At 41.1% G+C, this 20,597-nt stretch overlaps 1 protein-coding gene across 1 annotated transcript in view; it reads left to right on the plus strand.

Moving 5' to 3' along the window:
• Positions 1 to 16,879, plus strand: part of LOC105505383 — a 56,572-nt gene extending 39,693 nt beyond the window's left edge. The window contains exons 3-4 of the mRNA XM_011933200.1: positions 11,912 to 12,024; positions 16,691 to 16,879. Coding sequence (XP_011788590.1) covers positions 11,912 to 12,024; positions 16,691 to 16,714 — 137 coding nt within the window. The 3' untranslated portion in view covers positions 16,715 to 16,879. The remainder of the gene's footprint in view (positions 1 to 11,911; positions 12,025 to 16,690) is intronic.
• The last annotated feature ends 3,718 nt before the right edge of the window (positions 16,880 to 20,597 follow it).

The following is a 20,597-nucleotide window of genomic DNA, read 5'->3' on the forward strand; positions in this document are numbered from 1 at the left end:
GCTAGTTTTTTGTATTTTTTAGTAGAGCCGGGGTTTCACGGTGTTAGCCAGGATGGTCTCGATCTCCTGACCTCGTGATCCGCCCGTCTCGGCCTCCCAAAGTGCTGGGATTGCAGGCTTGAGCCACCGCGCCTGGCCAAACAAATGAAAACAGAAAGTAGTAAAGAAATAGAAAGTGTAAAGAAGAACCAAATGAAAATTTTAGAATGAAAAAATACAATAATGAAAGCATTAAGCTCAATGGGCTCAATAAGAAAATGAAGGAAAAAGAGGAAAAAATCAGCAAGTCTGAAGATAGAGAAATTACCCAAATTATCATCAATGTGAACAACAGAGAGAAAAAACACAGAAAAAAATGAATAGTCTCTGCACTTGTGGGACCATAACAAAAAAATAAAACATTTTGTCATTGAAGTGAAGAGGAGATAAAGGGCAGAGCTGAAAAAGCACTTACAGAATCAATAGTTGAAAATTTCCCAAGTTTGGCAAAATACCACAAAACCCCTATAGATTTTTAAAGCAGATTCTAAAAGTTTTATCCAAATAGGATAAAACCAAAGAAACTTATGTCAAGACATATGTTGAGCAAACTTCAGAATTTTAAAAACAAAGAAAAAAGTCTTCAAAGCAAAGAGAAAAATAATACTTTACTCATAAGAGAAAATCATTCAAATAATAGTGGATTTCTTATCAGAAACCATGGAGGCAGAAGGAAGTGGCATAACAGTTTTCAAGTGTTGAAAGATGTTAACTGAGAATCCTATATCCAAGGAAAACATCCTCAAAATGAATGGGAAATGAAAACATGCTCAGTGAACATAAAGTCAAACTAAGAAAATTTATCACTAGCAGACCTACTCTAACAGAATGGCTAGAGAAAGTTTTCTAACAGAAGGAAATGATAAAAGATGGAATCTTGGAATGGCAGGAAGAACAAAAAAAAATGGTAAGCAGAAATATGGGTGAAGATTCCTCTTGAGTATTTTAGATTTTGTTTGATAATTGAAGCAAAAATTATAATACTGTCTGAGGTGGTTCTAAATGTAAAAAGGAAACATTTAAGAAAATTATAATAAGGGAAGGGTAAAAAGACATAAAGGGAAGCTAAGGTTTCTACACTTCATGTGTACTGATAAAATGATGGTCTATCTGTCACAGAGTACAATTTTTAGAAAAGTGATGGCAGCAGTAGACTATGACATGTACATATAACACAATACCAAAAGAAACCATTGAAAAAGCTATATAAGGAGATATAGGCTGGGCACAGAGCCTCATGCCTGTAATCCCAGCACTTTGGGAGGCTGAGGTGGGTAGATTACTTGAGGTTAGGAGTTTGAGACCAGCCTGACCAACCTGATGAAACTCTGCCTCTACTAAAAATACAAAAATTAGCCAGGTGTGGTGGATGCCTGTAATCCAGCTACTCAAGAGCCTAAGGCAGGAGAATCGCTTGAACCCAAGAGGGGGAGGTTGCAGTGAGCCGAGATTGTGCTACTGTACTCCAGCCTGGGTGACAAAGCGAGACTCCATCTAAAAAACAAACAAACAGACAAAACAAAACAAAAACACAAAAATCTAATCAGCATTTATAGAATATTGTGCCTAACAACAGCAGAATATACATAAGTTTTTTCAATTGTCTGTGTAACATATCCCAAAATAGATCAGGTCCAGGGCCATAAAATAAACTTCAACAAATTTAAAAGAAATCATACAGAGTGCGTTCTCCTGACTACAATAAACTCAAGTTAGTGATCAATAACAGAAAGAAAATGGAAAAAATAACCACTTAGAAACTAAACAACACACTTCTAAATAATATATAAATCAAAGAGAAAGTCTCAGAGGAAATTAAAAAGTACCTTGAACTAAGTGTAAATGAAAATGCAACAAGAATTTTTGTGGGACACAGCTAAAGCAGTGCTGAGAGTAAAATTTATAGCGCTAAAAGCATACTCTAGAGAAAGGAGGAAAGTATCAAACCAATAATCTAAGCTCCCGTCTCAGGAACATAAAGAAGAAGAAAAAAATAAGCCCAGAGCAAGCAGAAGGAAGAAAATCATAAAATTAACCACAGAAATAATGAAATTTAAAACAGAAAAACAGTGGAGGAAATCAATGAAATAAAAAGTTGATCCTTTGAAAGATCAATAAAATCAACAAACCTCTCTAGCAAGACTGACAAAGAAAAAAGGAGTGAAGACACAAATTATTAATACCAGGTATGAAACAGGGCATATCACTACAGACCATGGAGGCATCAAATGGTTAATAAAAAAAGTATGAACAACTCTACACACACAAATTTGACAAGTTACATGAAATAGACAGATCTATTAAAAAATACAAACTACTACAGCTCACCCAATATGAAATAGATCATTTGCATAGCCCAAAGCTACTAAATAAATTGAATTAATTGGTAGTGAAAAAATTCCTAACAAAGAAATCTTCAGGCCCAAATGATGTCTTTGGAGAATAAAAAAGAATAAAGCAGAATTTACTTCAATTCTACAAAATCTTTTCCGGAAAGTAAAATAGGAAGGAACCCGTCCTAATTTATTTCATCAAGCTGGTGTTACCTGCATACCAAAACCAGACAAAGACAGTACAAAAAAAGAATATTACAGAACAGTATCTCTCATGAATACAGATGCAAAAGTTTCTAAGAAAATAGGAAATGGAACTTAGCAATATATAAAAGAATTATTGTATTGCTAAATAGAATTTAGCAAATATATAAAAAGTCACCAATTAAGAGTTTATTCCCGAGATACAAGGCTGGCGCAATCAATGTAATTCACCATGTTAACAGACTAAAAAAGAAGGAGAAAAATTAGATGATCATATCAACTGATGTAAAAGAAAAAGCATTCAACAAAATTAAATGCCTATTCATGATAAAAGAAATTTTTTTGAAAAACAATAATAGAAAGAAACTTCAACTTGATGAAAAGCATCTATGAAACATTTGCAGCTATCATTATACCTAATTGTAAAGACTGAATACTTTGTCTCTAATATCAGCAACAAAACAAGGATGTGTGCTCTCACCACTCTTATTCAATGTAGTGCTGGAAGTTCTGGCCAGTTTAATCAGGCAAGAAAAGGAAATAAAGGCATATAGATCAGAAAGGAATAAATAAAACTGTTTCTATTTAAGATGAAATGCTTATTTGTGTAGAAATTTCATGGCATCCACAGAAAGAGCATCCAAAACTAATCAGTTAATTCAGCAATGTAACAAGGTGTGAGACAAACATACAAAAATCAATCATACATCTATATACTAGCAGTGAAGACTTAAACACTACAACTAGAAATACAGTATCATTTACAATAGCCTTAAAAAAAAAAATACTTAGGTAAATCTAACAAAACGTACAAAACGTAAATTCAGAAAATCACATGACATTGATGAAAGAAATCAAACAACATTTAAATAAATGCAGAGACATGCCGTGTTCATGAATTGGAAAATTTATATATGTATTTTCTGTATATATATATATATGTTCATAAAACCCATCTCCTGCAAAACATAAATTGGAAAATTTAACAAAGATGTCAATTTCTCCCAAATTGATATACACTTATTGCAATAAAACTAATTTCTCGATATTTTCAGGGAATTGGCTCCAGGACACCCTCCTCCATACCAAAATCCTTGGATGCTCAAGTTCCTTAATAAAAAGTCATGGTATTTGCATAAAACCTAAGCACAGCCTCTCATATACTTTAAACTATCTTTAGATTACTTATAATACCTAATACAATTAAATGTATGTAAATAGTTGATATGTTGTTTGGTTTTTATTTGTGTTTTTTTTGTTGCATTTTTATTATTATTATTTTTTTTAATATTTGGTCCTTGGTTGGTTGAATCTATAGATGTGAAACCAATTGATAGAGAGGACTGGCAGTACCTATCAAAATTCTGATAAGATTTTTGCAGATATGGATAGAATCATTCCAAGATCTACGTGAAAAGACAAAGGAACTAGACTAGCTAAAATATTTTGGAAAAAAAGAACAAAGTGAAAGGAAACCATCTGTCACATTTTAAGACTTACTGTATGGTTACGGTGATCAAGACTTTGTGGTACTGGCAAAGTAATAGACACACAGACCAATTGAATGGAAAACAGAACCCAGAAATAGACCCACTCAAATATGCGAAACTGATTTCTTTTGGTCACAGCTTTACTGAGATATAGTTCACACACCATACAATTCATCTACTTAAAATGTAAAACCCAATGGTTTTTAATATATTCACAGAGTCGTGCTACCATCACCACAATCAATATTAAACCACTTTTATTACCCCCCAAAGAACTTTGTACCCTTTATCAGTGATCCATACTTTTCCACAACTCCCCCTACTAGCCCTAGACCAACCACTCGTCTATTTTCTGCCTCAATAAATGTGCCTATTCTGGACATTTTATGCCCAACTGACTTTTAACAAGAGTCAAGAGCAACTGCATAGAGAAAGGAAAGCCTTTTCAACAAATGATGCTGGCACCAATGGACACCTATGGGCAATAATCAATCAATCAACCAACCAACCAACTAAATAACCAATATTGGCCTAAGTCTCACACCCTCAAGCAAAAGTTAACTCAAAATGGATCATGGACTTAAATGTAAAACACAAAAATGTAAAACTTTTACCCTAAAACTAGGAGAAAATCTTTGAGGTCTACAGCTAGGCAAAGAGTTTTCAGACTTAATACAAAAAACATAATCATGAAAGAAAAAATGATAAATTGGACTTAATGAAAATTCAAAATTTTTGTTCTATAAGAACTCCTGTGAAAATGATGAAAAGATAAGCTACAGAATGGAGGAAAATATTTGCAAATCACATATGCAGTAAAGGACTAGTATCTAGAATATACAAAGAACTCTAAAAACTCAACAGTAAAAAAGCAAATAATCCAATTAGATCATGAGCAAAAGACATAAATAGACATTTCACTGAAGAAGATATACAAATGGCAAATAGCACATCTAAAGTTGTTCAACATCATCAGCCATTAGGGAAAAGAAAATTAAGATGACAATGTTATCACCGCACACCTATCAGAATGGCTAAAAACAGATCGTGATAACATTAAATGCTGCTGATGATGGAGAGAAACTGGACTACTCACGTATTTCTGGCAGGAAAGTAAAACTGTTACAGCCAATCTGAAAATGATTTGTCAGTTTCTTTAAAAATTAAACATGTAACTACCATATGACCCAGCAATTACACTCCTGGGCAATTATCCCAGAGAAATGAAGACAAATGTTCATACAAAATCCTGTAGACTAATGTTTATAATAGCTTTATTCATAGAGCCAAAACCTGAAAACAGCCCGGATATCCTTCAGTGAGTGAGTGGTTAAACAAACTGTGGGACATCCGCACTGTAGAATAATACTTAGCAGGTATACACACAATAATCTAGATGCATTTCCAGAGAATTATGCTGAGTGAAAAAATCCTATCACAAAAGGTTTCATACAGTATGATTCCTTAAATATAGCATTCTTGAAATGACAAAACTTTAGAAATGGAGAATAGATTAGTGATTGCCAGGGATTAAGGAGTCGGTGGGGGGTGGAAAGGAAGTGAGTGTGGAAATAAAAGGACAATGTGGAATCCTTGTGCTGTTGGAAATATTCTGTATCTCGACTTTATAGTTTTGCAAGATAATATCATTAAGGGAAATTGGATAAAGTGCACATAGAATCTCTGTATTATTCTTTACCATTGCATAACCTACATTTATCTCAAAATTAAAAGTTTAAGGTAAAAAAAGATTACATACTCAATTATTCCATGTGTAGGACATTCTTGAAAAAATAAAATAAAATTGTGGAGATGGAGAACAGATCAGTGGTTATCAGGGGTTAGGAGAGCTCCTTTTCTATGATCTTGCAGTCTGAAGTTGCCATACCTGAAGTAGAACCCAAGTCTTCTAATTTCTGAGAGCATGATCCCCAAAAGTCAGGGAAGATGATCATTTTAGTATCCAGGGGATGTTTTTTTCCATCTAGAGAAAGAAGCATTTCACAAGATAACTGATCATTCAGGGGTCCCACAGTGTGGTTAAGCCGGACAGCAATAAACATCCTTGGGTGCTTCCTGTCTCCTGCATTTGGCTTGGGCAAGGAAAGCTATTTGCTTTGGAAACCAGCCAGAATTAAGCCTAGTGAGAATTAAGTCTACCTTCATCAAGAAGCCATCTCCCTCAGGCTTCTCCGGGAGGTAATTTAGGTCCTTTGGTGGGGGCTGATGTAACTGTCAGACTCTGGGGCAGCTTAACGCTCCTACCAGAAAGGACACTGCTGTCAGGGGCAGGACCCCTGGGTCCCAGTGATGGCCCTATCGCTTACTCAATCACCTCTCCAATAAAAAGCAGGGGTCAGACTTGCTCTTGGGCCCTTTCAGCCCCTGTGTTCTGAGATTCTGACAGCTGAGATCTCTGAGACCTGCAGCTATCTGGGGACCACTGTAAGCATCCCAAGGGCAGGGCTGGGGCTGGCCCCCAACTCTGTGCTCAGAGACAAGTGAAGGCACAGCTACGGCCAAGAGTGGGTAACAGAGGGAATGCCATGTCATCTGATCCGTAGCTGATTAATCCTTTGAAAACGCACTCTGAGGACATGTTCGTGAAGGACGTCACCGAGGTGGGGGAAGAATGCAGCCTGTTGTCTGGGCCCAGGACACAAAGGCCTGTCTGTTTGCACGTGGGCACTCCTGATCCAGGCCGGATCAGCTGCTCTTGTTTCCTCCTTCACCATCACAATACAACTACAGAGTTACAGTCTGCCCTTCAACCCCCGCCCCAGGAGAACTGGGCAATGGGATTTCTGCCCACTGGGTGCCCGCTGAGCACAGCCAGTAATACCAGCCACCCGGCCCACTTGGCTCCTACTGAGTCTAGAATTTCAATAGCCTGCTGCTCCCTGCCCTCATTTACTGCCCTCTCTCATCTTCCCTTTCTCTCACCCTCTCAGGCACACGTGTGAGTGGTAGATCCAGGGTGATCTGGACCCTGCTGATCATCAGTGAGCCAAGCCTGGAAGCCTGAGCCATTACCAGCTGGGTGGTGGCCAGCTGTAGCTCAGGGCCACTCTAGAAACACTTGCCTTGGGCTGCAGCTGCCCTGGGCTACTACCCTGATCCCTAGGAAACGGGACATGGGGCATTCTCCTGAACAGAGCCCCTGCCAATGCCCAGCAAGAAGCCAGTGTGGCATTGGGATCAAAAAGCCTGGAGTGTGAATATGGACTCTGATGTGCCGACTTACAAAAGAAGCATAGGCAAGGTTCTTAGTCTCTGTAAGTCTTGGTTTCCTTGTTTATGTAAGATGAAGATAATCATTGTTACCCCATAGGGTTGTTAAGGGGTTTCCACAGGCATTCAAGCAGTGCTTAGCATGGGGTAGACATAGAGTAAGCACTGAAATCACACACACACACACACACACACACACACACACACACACACACCAGACACATCAGCCACTCAAGACCATTCATTTGTTCATCAGTTATTGAGTGCCTTTTATGTGTCAAACACTGTGCAAGACACTTGAGAGGAATCAGTGATCAAAACAGACAAAATTGCTGGCATCATGGCATGCAACTTCCAATGCAGGGAGACAGACAAGAAACAATTGAAGGTGATAAACAAGGAGAGTGTAATACTATAGTATGTCAGAGGGACTGGGGCTATCAGGAAAAAGAACAGAGCAGGGTAAGAGGAACCAGAAAGTGGGAGTAGTAGGGAAGGTCCAATATTTAACAAAGTAGTCAAGAAAAGCCTTATTAAGAAGGTGACATTGATGTAAAAATCTGAAGGAGGCATAGGAGGGAGTCAGGCAGATTTGGGGAGAAGGAAGTTCAAGGCAGAGGGAACAGCCCTGCAAAGTGCCCAAAGTGCCCAAAGTGGAAGTGTGCCTAGTGTCTCCATGCGATAGGAGGAGGTCGGCTGCGCTAGGAGGGTGAATGAGGGGGGATACTGAGAGCTGAGGAGAGGAATGAAGAGAGGCTAGATCCAGGAGGACCTTTGCATTGTCTGCTGGGGCTGCCTACCAAAGTTCCACAAACTGAGTGGCTTAAACAACAGAAAAGTACTAAGTTCTGGTGACCAGAAGTCCTTATAAGGTATTGTGTTCCTGAGTTTCCCAACAGGTTTTTTCTTCTTATTCCTCTGCAGAAAGTTATTATTTGGGGACTCTTCCTTCCACACGTTGCCAGGCAACACGGGCTGGGCTTCTGTGAGCTTTTCTTGCCTGCCACTGGTCCTCTCTTTCTTCCTTGAACAAGCTATTCAGGCCTCAGAGGTCTCTCATCTTATCTGGGTTTATCTGCAGCATTTTTGGTGGGGGGGGTCAATGTGCATCTTATGGCTCCACTCCTTCCTGCTGTGAGCGCCTGAGAATGGTCATATCCTTGCTAGTTTTCTTATCAGTCTTCCCTGACCTGAGAGGCCCTTTCCTGCCTTTGGTTTCATTCTAGTTGGTTGGTTGGCCCTGCCCTGTATCCAGCTAAACCCAGTCTGCTGTTTCTCTGGATGGGTATTTGTAGAAGGATCAACCCTAAAAATCAATCCAATTATTATAAATACAAATCAATACTAATACCAAGTGTGGCCGGGCATGGTGGCTCATGCCTGTAACCCTTGCACTTTGAGAGGCTGAGTCGGGTGAATCACCTGAGGTCAGGAACTCGAGACCAGCCTGGCTAACATGGCGAAACCCTGTCTCTATTAAAAATATAAAAATTTGCTGGGTGTGGTGGCATATGCCTGTAATCCCAGCTACTCGGGGCACTGAGGCAGGAGAATCGCTTGAACCAGGGAGGTGGAGGGTTGCATTCGTTGCACTCCAGCCTGGGCAACAGAGCAAGACTCTATCTCAAAAAAGAAAAAAAAAAAATACCCAGTGCTAGTGATGGTTCCCTTGTGGCTGGTCATGGCATATATCATTCTAATGATTTAGGAAAGCAATTTGGTAATATGTATGAACTATCACGAGATCTCAGGGTGCCTGCACCCTTTCATTCAGGTATCTCACTTTTGAAAATTTAGCTAAAGAAAATAAACCTGAAGAGGAAAATACTTCATGTAAATAAAAATACACATCATAGAAATTTATAACATGGAAGACTTAGAAAAAATAGCAATGACTAATATTTATTAAGTATTATGTACTATGCATCATTAAGTTCTTAATATATTATTTCACCTAATCCTCACTACATCTTTATAAGATGGGAACAACAAGATAGAACCTGCAATGACCATGTAACTCCTATAATTTCCTCAGGCACCTACCAAATGCTGTAGTTTGGCCTATTGGCCTTGAGGACTACCCTACAGCTACATTAACCTTGATCTTGTACTCAGTCCTTTCCTGCCCCTGCCCCTCCCTCTGATAATTAGACTACCACAGGGTAAGTGCTATGACATAGCCAATTAATGACAAGAATCACTGCTGATTCTTGCAAGCTCTCCTCCTCCCTCCTTATAGAGTTGGGTTAATGACTCTGACAGGACTTTAAGTGAATTGGTTTGATTTTTGTAATTGAAAAAATTGGGGGTGGGGCATTACTTTAATTCCAGCTCCTCCTTCAAACCTTCAAGATCTTCTGGATCCCAACTCTTTTGTTTAATACAGTAACTATCTCTCTCAAGTTTTTTCACTGTAGATCCCATAGCACATGCACAGTGCCAAGAGACCCTCTCTAGGTTCGGATAATAGTGCTGACACTCTTCCTTTCCTACAACCATTTTGGAAAAAAAAAAAAAAAAAGGCTCTGTGCAGTGGCTCATGCCTAAAATCCCAGCACTTTGGAAGGCTGAGATGGGAGGATTGCTTGAGCCCAGGATTTGAGACCAGCTTGGGCAGCATGGTGAGAACCCTCATCTCTATAAAAAAAAAACAAATTAGTTGGGAGTGGTAGTGCACGCCCTGCCTATAGATCTAGCTACTTGGGAGGCTGAGGTGGAAGGGCTGCCTGAGTCTGGAAGGCCGAGGCTGCAGTAAGCCATGATCACATCAGTGCACTCCAGTCTGGGTGACAGAGCAAGACTCTGTCTCAAAAGAAAGGAAGAAAGAAATGGATGGAAGGAAGAAAAGAAGGAAGGAAGGGAAGAAGAAAAGGAAGGAAGGAAGGAAGGAAGGAAAAGAAAGAAAGAATTAAAGTACTTATGAACTCCTCATGTAGTAAGCCCAAAATTGAGCTTTTATCAGCTATCTGGTAGGTCCAAACCATGGGTTGAGTCCTGGGTTAGTTCTTTGGCAAACTGCCTGAGTTATCTGACCTTGAATAGGCATGATCATCCACTTCACAGAATTGCTGTGCAGATGAAGTAGGTGACAGTGCCCGCTACAGTACTTGGCACATCACACACATCCTCAACACACATCCATTCATTCATTCACTCATTAATTCAAGCTGGCTTCTCCTCCATCATTCACTCAACATATGTTGCTAGGAATGTAGATGCAGAGCAGAACTGGTCCTGAGCGGATCCCTACGCCTGACAGCTGCTGGTGAGTGTGAGGTCCCGGCCCGGATGCAGAGCCCAGGTCTGACTCAGCACTTGTAGCCCCCACAAATTTCTACCAGGAGAGGCTGGCTTCCTTGCACCCTGCCTGGCCACAGCCAGCTGCCTTTTCTCCAGAGGTGCAGAGATGGAGGGAGGCATGAAGTGGGAACTGCTATCCTGGCAGAGAGACTGCCTTGGCCTGTATGGGGCCATATACACTTGAAGAATTAAGCTTTTCTGGTTTGGAGTTAGTCTATTCATCTTTTTTTTTTTTTTTTTAGTGGAAACCTTATGTTTATTGAGTATATGTTCTTCAAAAGCAAGGAGTGTTTTTCAATCTAAAATTAACACTCCCTTTTAGGAATGATTATTGCCCACAAAGATTCCATACTAAAATCACAATCCCTTTAGTGGCTTTTTTTTTTGAAAAAAGGAGTGGGTCAAGTTTCCTGAAGGAAGTTTCTGTGAGCTCATGTAAGTTAATTATTTTTCCAGTGGCGCCCCCTCCTTGCCCATCCTCTTATCACTCACCGACAACCCTAACTTGTCACCCTTATTCTAGACATCAAGCTGAGTCCTTGAAGTGGTTGGAGGGATAAAACAGAATTCCTGGAGACAGTGTCCTAAGGGAGTGCCAGAGGCACTCATTTGTTTGACAAGTAATTTTTGAGGCAGGCACTCTTCCTTGTCTTGGGATCTTCCAGTCAACAAGGCTGAAAATCTCCCTGCCTCCTGGAGCATGCTTCTGTGGAAGAAGGCAGTCAGCAAATACATGAACAAAGACAAGTTCAGGGAGCTGAAGGTGGTGGAAAGAGGAGGAAACAAGGGTTTGTGGGTAAAATACTGTGCCCATTGTCGTGCACTTTGTAGGGGACAGAGCCAGGACTCAATACCGCATGGATCTGGCACTGGAATTCACCTGACTATGCTACCCAGGCTCTCCTGCATAGCCAGTGCTTCCACACCAGGGGTGACAATCAGACCTTACCTTTGCCTAGTGTTTTATACTCTTCCAAGCAATTTCCAGCACATCACCTCATTTCACCTTGCAACATTATTATTTCCAGCTTTTCCTCTGAGGCCTGCCACGAATGCAAAGGAAAATGGTAGGAGCAGATCCTCTAGCAACGGAGCCAATTAAGCTTCCTGCAAATGTAGAGCAGTTAAATCCCCATGACATGAAGGACCAAGAAAAGCCTTGAATTGGCCATGTCTAAAGCAGAACCTTGTGGGCCGGAATTTAAATAGGCAAAGGTCTTTTCTTTCTCCTCCTGTGACTTACAGGAACTAGTTCTTATTCAGCCTCTGCAATGTGGAAAAGAGTCGTTGATAGCGACTCTCCTGTATTCTTAGGTGCTGTGGGGATACTGCAGCAGCGCTCTGTCCTTCCAGTGTCTCCAGGGAAGAACATCTTTCTCTCAAGTGAACAGTGCTTACCCCTTCAAGCATCCAGTCTTAGCAATAAGGTCAGCATTTGACTGTTTACAAAGTATTTTGGCCTACTTGATCAGCCTCTGCAATGTGGAAAAGAGTCGTTGATAGCGACTCTCCTGTATTCTTAGGTGCTGTGGGGATACTGCAGCAGCGCTCTATCCTTCCAGTGTCTCCAGGGAAGAACATCTTTCTCTCAAGTGAACAGTGCTTACCCCTTCAAGCATCCAGTCTTAGCAATAAGGTCAGCATTTGACTGTTTACAAAGTATTTTGGCCTACTTGATCATGTTTGACGCTCACATAATCCCACTGTGTAGCTCTCATAATCTTTGTAACTTTTGGATGGGGAAACCAAGGGTCAGGCTGAAGGCACCCAATGGGTATGTTTCTGTGGGAATGGCAGACAAGCTGGGCCTTGAGACTCAGGATTCCTGACACCAAGATTCCTCCTCGCTCTGCCACTGAAAGGATGCTTGCTTTTATGCTGGCTTTGGAAGGAACACTTTCTAAAATGTGTTATATATTTGCCTGCCTCTTACAGCAGAGGACACTGGGGGTAGAGAGTGTGTGGGATGGTGTAACATTTTCTTGACGAATATAGGTATTTTTGTGAACACATAGCTCTCCATTCTGCGTAGCATTGTGCCTGGGTATTACTTTTTCTTACTCCACCTTTTGATATCACTGGACCTGCTCAGCCCTTGTCCTCTCTTAATTTTGAGGATTCCAATCGGAAGATGCCTATTACAAACTGTTGCAGGCAAATTCAGTAGGAGTGTAAATTGCCATAACTCATCTGAGGGGCAATTAGGCAATGAGTTTAAGAAGCTTTAAAAATGTTTGGCCAGGAATAGTGGCTCACGCCTATTAGTCCTAGCACTTTGGGAGTCTGAGGTGGGAGGATCGCTTGAGGCCAGGAGATTGAGACCAGCCTGGGTAACATAATGATACTCTGTCTCTATTTTAAAGGAAATTTAAAAAAATTTGAAGAAGTTTATAATTTTTGATCCCATAGTACCCTAAAAGAATATTCAGAAGTGTGCAAAATTATTTCTGTATAAGATTATTCATCATGGCATTATTTATAAATTTTGAAATGGAAAGCTACCAATATAAGGAACAATTAAACACCGATTAAATAAAACGCATGACATCCATGTGATAGAATATTACATAACCATTAAAATTGCAAAAAAATCCAATCAAATATCACTATGATATATTCATAATGTTTGTTGTAAAACAGCATGCACATTTGAATCACAATTTTGAAGAAAGTAATAAACACAAGTAGAAAGATAAGAGGAACATACACACCAACATTTTATAGGAGTTACTTCTGCATGTGGGGTGATGGGTAGTTTTTTTTTTAATGTTTTTGTATTTTCTCTCTTGAACATGTGCTCCTTTTGGCATCTGAAAAACATGACTGTTTTTAAATATTATTTAGGCATGAAATGGTGGCTACATGCTGAATGAACCATCGAGGCATTGAGTAAGAGCCAGGCCAGTGGGTATGGCTATCAGACATGAAAATAGCTTGATGAGGCTGAGAAAATGTTTTTGTTGATTTCTGCATTGGGGACTCTGTTCTGAAGGTCTCAAAAAAGCTATTATGGAAGGAGAACTATTCTTTGCCTTAAGGATTTTAGTCTTGCTGGAGAGAAAATAGCCCATCAAACTATGAGAGAGCACAGGAAGGAGGGGGCGTCCATGTGGGCCCCACAATGACAGGAGGCAGGAGCTGTGTGTGGGCAGCTGGGCCTCGAAGGGCAGATGGAAAGTCAATAGGAGGAGGAAAGGGGGTGGCAAGGGGTGGCAGGAGGAGTTTCCTTCTGCTCCTTCCCTAGAAATCCAAGCCGCTTGTTGTAGCTCTGCTTGGACCAATGAACCCCAGAAGCTGTGTGCTGGGTCAGAGTATGTGTTGCCAGACCATCTGTGAGGAGCCTGACCCAGCCTGGCATGCCATAGGGATGCCCATGGAAGGGCATGGCCCTACCCAGCACCAGCTGGGAGGGAACCTGCCTAGCCGCCCATTGCCCTGAATAAATCTGGGTTACAGCTGCCAAAGCAGTTTGTCCGGTGCTTGTGCTTTCCTGCTGAGCAGCCCGGTGCTGGCTGGGCAGGAGTGTGGTGGGTGCATGAGGTATGGGCTGAGGCTTCACCGTGGCATCTGCTGTCTGGATAAGAATTCCAAGTCTCCATGTGTCCCTTTATGACTGATAATAACCCTTGGGTTGCGGGCAGCAGCATACTCATAGGAATACTAAGTGCACAGAGTTGCATATGCCCTAGGCCACCACCCCTACCTCCCCACATACACACACACCAGGCCCTGAGCATCTTTAGATTGGTGGGTAGGTGGGAATGTAGCCCCTGTCCCTTCTTGTCCTCATCCCACAGCCCAGCATGGAGGTGCCATCCTTGTGAAGCCTCATCGTGGCTGACTAGGCTCCTGGCAGCTCTGTCTTCTGGAGTGAGTCAGCCAGATTCTGGGGCCTTTGCTGCTCTGAGAACCTGCCAGAGTTGAGACAAACCTCTGTCTTCCTGGGTGATTTGGGGAGGTCGATGCTCACTCTGCTCACCCACCCCAGCTTCCTCAGCTTCAAAAGAAGGATCAGGCAGGTGAGAGGAGTCCCCGGCTTACCTCAACCTAAATAAGCCACAAAGTGAACTGTGACAAGGCTTAACTGCCAATTGTAGTTGTTAATGTTGGTGTGTTTTGTAGTTAACTGCCAAAAAGTCTTCTAAGAAGATGAGATGCTTTTATTCATTTATTCAACAGATATTTATTCGTTTAATAGATATGCATGTTAAGTGCTAGAAGAAATGGGAATGGAGAAGAAAAGACCCAGCAATTCCACTTTCATATATATGCACCCAAGATAATTGAAAACATATGTCCACACAAAACTTGTACATAAGTGTTCATAGCAGAATTATTCATAATGGCCAAAAAGCAAAACAACCAAAATATCCATCAACTGATGAATGGATTAATAAAATGAGATGTATCCATAGTGAAATATTATTTGGCCATGAAAGAGGAATAAAATACTGCTAGATGCTGCAGCATGGATAAACCTTGAAAGCATTCTGTGAAGTGAAACAAACCAGATGCAAAAGGGGTTATTGCATGATCCCACTTACATGGGATGCTCAGAATAGACAAATCTCCATAGATTTTTATAGACAGAAAGTAGATCTAGTGGTTGCCTAGGGTTGAGGAGGTGGTAGATAGAACTGAGGGGGTAAGAGGCATAGAATTTCTTTTTGGGGTGTTGAAAATGTTCTAAATGTAATATGGGGCTTACCTCTGTGAATTCAACTCCAAGTTGAGGGGTGGATGAGCATCACTTAGTTGCCTCTGCCCTCATTGCTCCCTTTGGCTGGTATCCCAGGGGGTGTTTTGATTCTAAGTGAGCTTGTTGCGGTGGCTGCTAGACTACAATAAAGCCTTAGTTTCTGTAGATGAAGGCTAAGGCATGAGGTCAGATCACGTGCAGGGCAGTGATTCCTGTAATTGCTAGAAAATCAGGCTATCACAGGCATTTACTCCTCCCTCTTCTGAGCCTGTGAAGGATGGATTGATGGCAAAGACACGTGGTGTGACCTGATAGGATATGCCTCTGCCCCCAGCCTCCCAGTTTCCTCAGTCCTGCCAGACAACATCTGGGCAAACCAGCACAATCCAGCCTCTTTTCTTCCATCACTATCACCCCAAGTAACTCACCCTTGCTCTAAACACCCCTGCATTTTCCTGCAATCATCTCTTTTGTTCATACTGTGCCTTCTGCCCTAAATGAACTTTCTTCGTCATTCCCTGTTAAAATTCTACCCTTCTGTTAAGATGTGGACCGAACATCATCTCCATTCTTCCCACCATCCAGCATCAGGATGCAACTCTCCCTCTTCTGTGACTCCCATCACACCTATTATCCTTTGTGGTTGGGTGACAGCACTGTTGCCCTGCTCATCTTTCTATTGTGGTATTTCTGTCCCTACCATGGATGATGAGCTCCCTGGGGGCAGGTATGCTCTACAATGTCCATATGTATCCTCCATGGTGCCCCATTCAATGCCTTGCACATGCTATGTTTTCAGAAAATGTCTGCTGAATTATGGTGTAGGCATTTTTCTAACCAGATGGGCTATGTTCTGCAGAAACTCAGCATACAGGAACTCACCGTTAATGAGTTTGAAACAAGGGGAACTGATTTCACAAATGGTACCTGTTTGAAAGATTTTGAGCTCTCTCCGTCCATTTGTTCACTTAGGGCTGCATTCAGTGGTCAACTTCTGCATCTCTGTATCTCCCTGTGCCTTCCCTCAGATCAGCTAGCACTTTGCTAAATGCCAGTAGCTTCTGCAGGATAACCTAAGTACAGGGTTTGCACCACTATTGGGAGTGCTCTAAGGGCTGAAGAGGGAGCTGCTAAAATTGAGAGATTTTCAGTTCATTATGTTCTGTTCAGTTAAGCCATCAGTGATATTTCTTCTTTAGACCTTTATCTTTTCTGCCAAACATAAAAATATTCCAAGCATTTGCACCCATATTGGTGAATTGCAGACAGTGACATGATGAATTTTTTTTTTTTTTTTAGCAGAAAACTGTTGTTTTTCCTCTGTGTGATTTGTAAAGGTCTGTTGTCCTTTTGCAGAGAATTTTATTATATGTTAGTGCCAATTTGTTTTCCAGAGGAGCACATCTCCAAATTTATAATGAAAGGCAAGCAAAGTGGGACTTCATGGCCTTGGCTGGACACCAAGTGATAGCTAATTTTTGCAGCAGGGAAGACGAAATAACAAGTCCCTGGATTGCAATTTTGGTTTCTCCTTCTGTTCTCAAACAAAATTGTTTAAATAATAAACTCTTGTCTTCATCATAGTTATTAGTTAATGAATGCATGTCTGTATTTCAAAAGTATATTTTAATTTTTTAGATCTTAAATGTCATCCTAGGATTGGCAAATACCTTTGGGCTGCTGACCTTTGATTAAGTCAGAAGATGCTGGTAAAATGAATTAATAGTTCATTTAGCCAAATGAACTGGAAGGACAAACAAAAGTCTAGTTGACCAACTGTTACTCTTTAAGGCTCATGTTAGCTACCATCTGATTTTTAGCCAGTACAGAGAAAAGATGAGTATGTCCATTTGGTAGAATGAATGAGTTACATTTAAAACTATATATTTTATATTTACTTGATTAACTTGATTTGCTTGATTATAGACTCTGAAATAAGGAATGTCATTGTAACATAACTCTAGCAACCATTTTGGAATCTCATTTGCTGCCAAGAACAAATGAGGATCTTAATTTATTCAATTTCTTATGTCAGAATATAAACTTTACACAATCCAAAAAACCTCTTCCCATGTCTCCTTATGAGGATCTTAATTTATTCAATTTCTATGTCAGAATATAAACTCCACACAGCCCAAGAAACCTTTCCCGTGTCTCCCTCCCTTCCCTTTTGTGCTTGTTCTTGTCTTCTCAGATCCCTCCTAGTGCGGAGGCTGCACCTTGCACACGTACACACTCACACATGCACACACACTCCTATCTCCATTCTTTGAGCACTCTGATCTGCTTCAGCCTTCAAAGGTGATAATGGGTTAATTTATTTATCATTCGCCTAAGTCACATACCATATTTCTTCAAATCTAAAATGACATTGATTGCAAGATGCTACGTTCATTTATGTACCATTAAAAAAAAAGAATCCAGAGATTTGCTAGGCCGTGATATTTAGAAATGATACAGTGTGAGCCTTGCAATCAATGAAATGTATTTAAATTTTGAAGGAAAGCTTTTGGAGGCAATACCTTAGTGACTCCAATGGTAGAGTGTCAGGCATCTTGGCGGACTGCTGGGGGAGGGCTTTGGAGTCAGATGATGACTGTGTTGTCACACAGTCACATCATGTAGTAAGCTGCTTATTTCACATCTCCAGTGGGACTGGCTCTAGGTGTGAAGATTCAGTGTATAACAAAGTGAAACATCCACAAGAAACATGTAAGAAGAGGTGTAGATCTGTCCACAGGAAATTCACAGATGTCCTGTGATGCTGCATAAATCTCATTGACCAGAGAAGGCTGTCACACAAGTGTTCTGAGAACAGTCTATAGTCAATCTCTGCCTAGGCACTGGGCTGAGGTAGAGACTTGAGTTCTAATTTTTGTTTTACTGTTAACCAGCCCGGGGGCCAAGTGTCCTAGGTGGATGGTTTTTGCCCTTCATCCTCAGTTCCTTATGGGAGGCGAAAGTTAGGGTTCCTCAGGGGAGGCGAAAGACCATGGGCCTTGGGCTTCAATCAGGATAGCTCTACTTTTATGTCTTAGATACTGTATGTCTGTGATTCCCTATTTTTAAAAAATGTTCCTCTGCTAAATGAAAGCTTGAAAGTCATTGATAAAGATGAACTTTATCCTTTTTTCCACTGCTAAAATTCTCAGATTTATTATTTCACTTTAAAGAGGTAGATTATAGAGAAATATTAGATGCTTTCTTCTTTCATGGTAGCATCAAGACAGGAGGGCCAAGGTTATTCATGTGAGAGGTTGTTCTGTTCCAACTGCTTCCTCCTCACTATTCCTGCTGCAGCCTCACCTATAAGTGAGCTTTTGGGAAGGAAGCAGATTTGCCCAGTGTCTTAGTCTCCTATTGCTGCTGTAACAAGTTACTACAAATTAAATGGCTCAAAACAACATAAATGTATTATTTTACAGTTTTTCAGGCTAGAACTCTGACATGGGCTAGAATAAAGGTGTTGGCAGGGCTGCACTTCTTTCTGGAGGCTCTAGGGAAGAATCCATTTCCTTGCCTTTCACACTTTCTGGAGGCCACATTTATTCCTTGGTTTATGACCCCTTCTTCCATCTGGCGAGTGAGTACTTTTCACATCTCCCTGATTCTCTTCCATAGTCACATCTCACTCTGTTTCTCTTCTGCCTCCCTCTTCCACGTCTAAGGATCCTTGTGATTACATTGAGCCTGTTAAATTCAGTATAATCTTCCTATTTTAAGATCACTTGATTATCAACCTTAATTCTATCTGCAATCCTAATTTCCCTATGCCATGTAATTAACATATACAGAGGTTCTGGGGATTAGGATGCAGTCCTCTTTGGGGGCCATTATTCTGTCTTCCACACCTAGAAATAGGAGTTGTAGCGTGACAGGACTCGTGAGAATCAGAAAAAAAGAAGTGACACAAAACAAGCTGCAAAGCTGTAAGCTAGCCTATTTTGAGTTGTGACCTTATCCCCATGTTATTGCTAGATAATGTTTATCAAACAAGGGACCCAGGGAGTGGCACATAAATATTTCATGTGGGATTGGTGTCACAGGCTGAGTTTCCCAGAAGCCAACACAGAGATGGAAACTTCCATGAAGGACATATATTAGGAGTGGTCTTGGGATTAACACCTTTGAAACAGAAGGAAAATGATAAACAATTTGTGCAGAGAGAGAAATTGGGCTGCAAAGCAGTCTCAGCAAAGGTATCTGCTGACCCCACAGGGAACTTTGAAGGTGGGGTGAGGGTGCTAGACCAGTATACCTCATTGGATGTGGGCTGCTCCAGGAACGGGAGCGGGGTGTGACCTTGAGTGAGGCATCTCTCTTCAGCTAAGGCACTTCCTGGAGAAGTCTGTCTACCAGCAAATCCCCAGCAGCTTGAGGGAATAAGTTCACCAGTCCTAAAGAGAAATCTGGGTGGTGCATCCCAATGCCCACTACAAAAGGACTCTAGTGTAGGGAGCTTGTCAACGAATTGGGGGGAACTCTCCAAGGCTTAGGTCCTAGAGCAGAGAAAGTGTGGGTAGGAAATGTAGGGATTTTCTCAGACAGGCAAAGAGTTTATTCAGAAAGGATATTTTTTCATCTTCTACCTATACCCCAGTCTCTGCAGAACTCTGAGGCTCCCTACCCACAGGGAGACAGTCAGCCTGCTGTCACAGACAGAACAAGTGGTGGCAACACTGGCCTGAGGATTCCTGACAGTGAGTAGATTTACACAGAGTAAACAAGACGCTGGACTGAGTTTGGTTTAATTTCTCACCCCAGAAACCCACATGCTGATAGCAGAGTCAATTCCACAGTGTTTATGTGCCTTGCTGGCTGCTGCTCATGGTGGCTATTTCCCATGATCACATCTCATTATTCTTTATTGCCTTGTCATCTAGAGGAGGAAGGATATCATGATCAATATTCTGTGAATTCATAAATTATTTCACTTCTTCCACCAGCATTATGAACTTTATGAACATTATGAACTCTGTACCACCAGCATTATGACCCTGGCGTCCCTCAGAACTCTACACAGGGCTGGGAGTCTAGGTTAGCCTTAAGTGAAAGCAGAATAAGTGGCTCCCCGACTCAGGGTCACCAGAAAAATCCTAACCCGTGAGAACTTTCCTACCCTGTTTTCTGATGTCTGAAGGCTCACCATTAGGGCACAAAATTTTCAACTTCAAGCTCTGATCTCAATTAAATGTAGACACTCTCTCTCAATGAAAGCACATTTTAGATGTTTTCCTGGGGGAAAAAATGGGATATAAGTAGCAATGCTCCAAATACCAAATACTCCCTAAGTCACCTGTG

Source organism: Colobus angolensis, unplaced genomic scaffold (genome assembly GCF_000951035.1).
Source record: "Colobus angolensis palliatus isolate OR3802 unplaced genomic scaffold, Cang.pa_1.0 Scaffold124, whole genome shotgun sequence".
Classification (NCBI taxonomy): Eukaryota; Metazoa; Chordata; class Mammalia; order Primates; family Cercopithecidae; genus Colobus; species Colobus angolensis.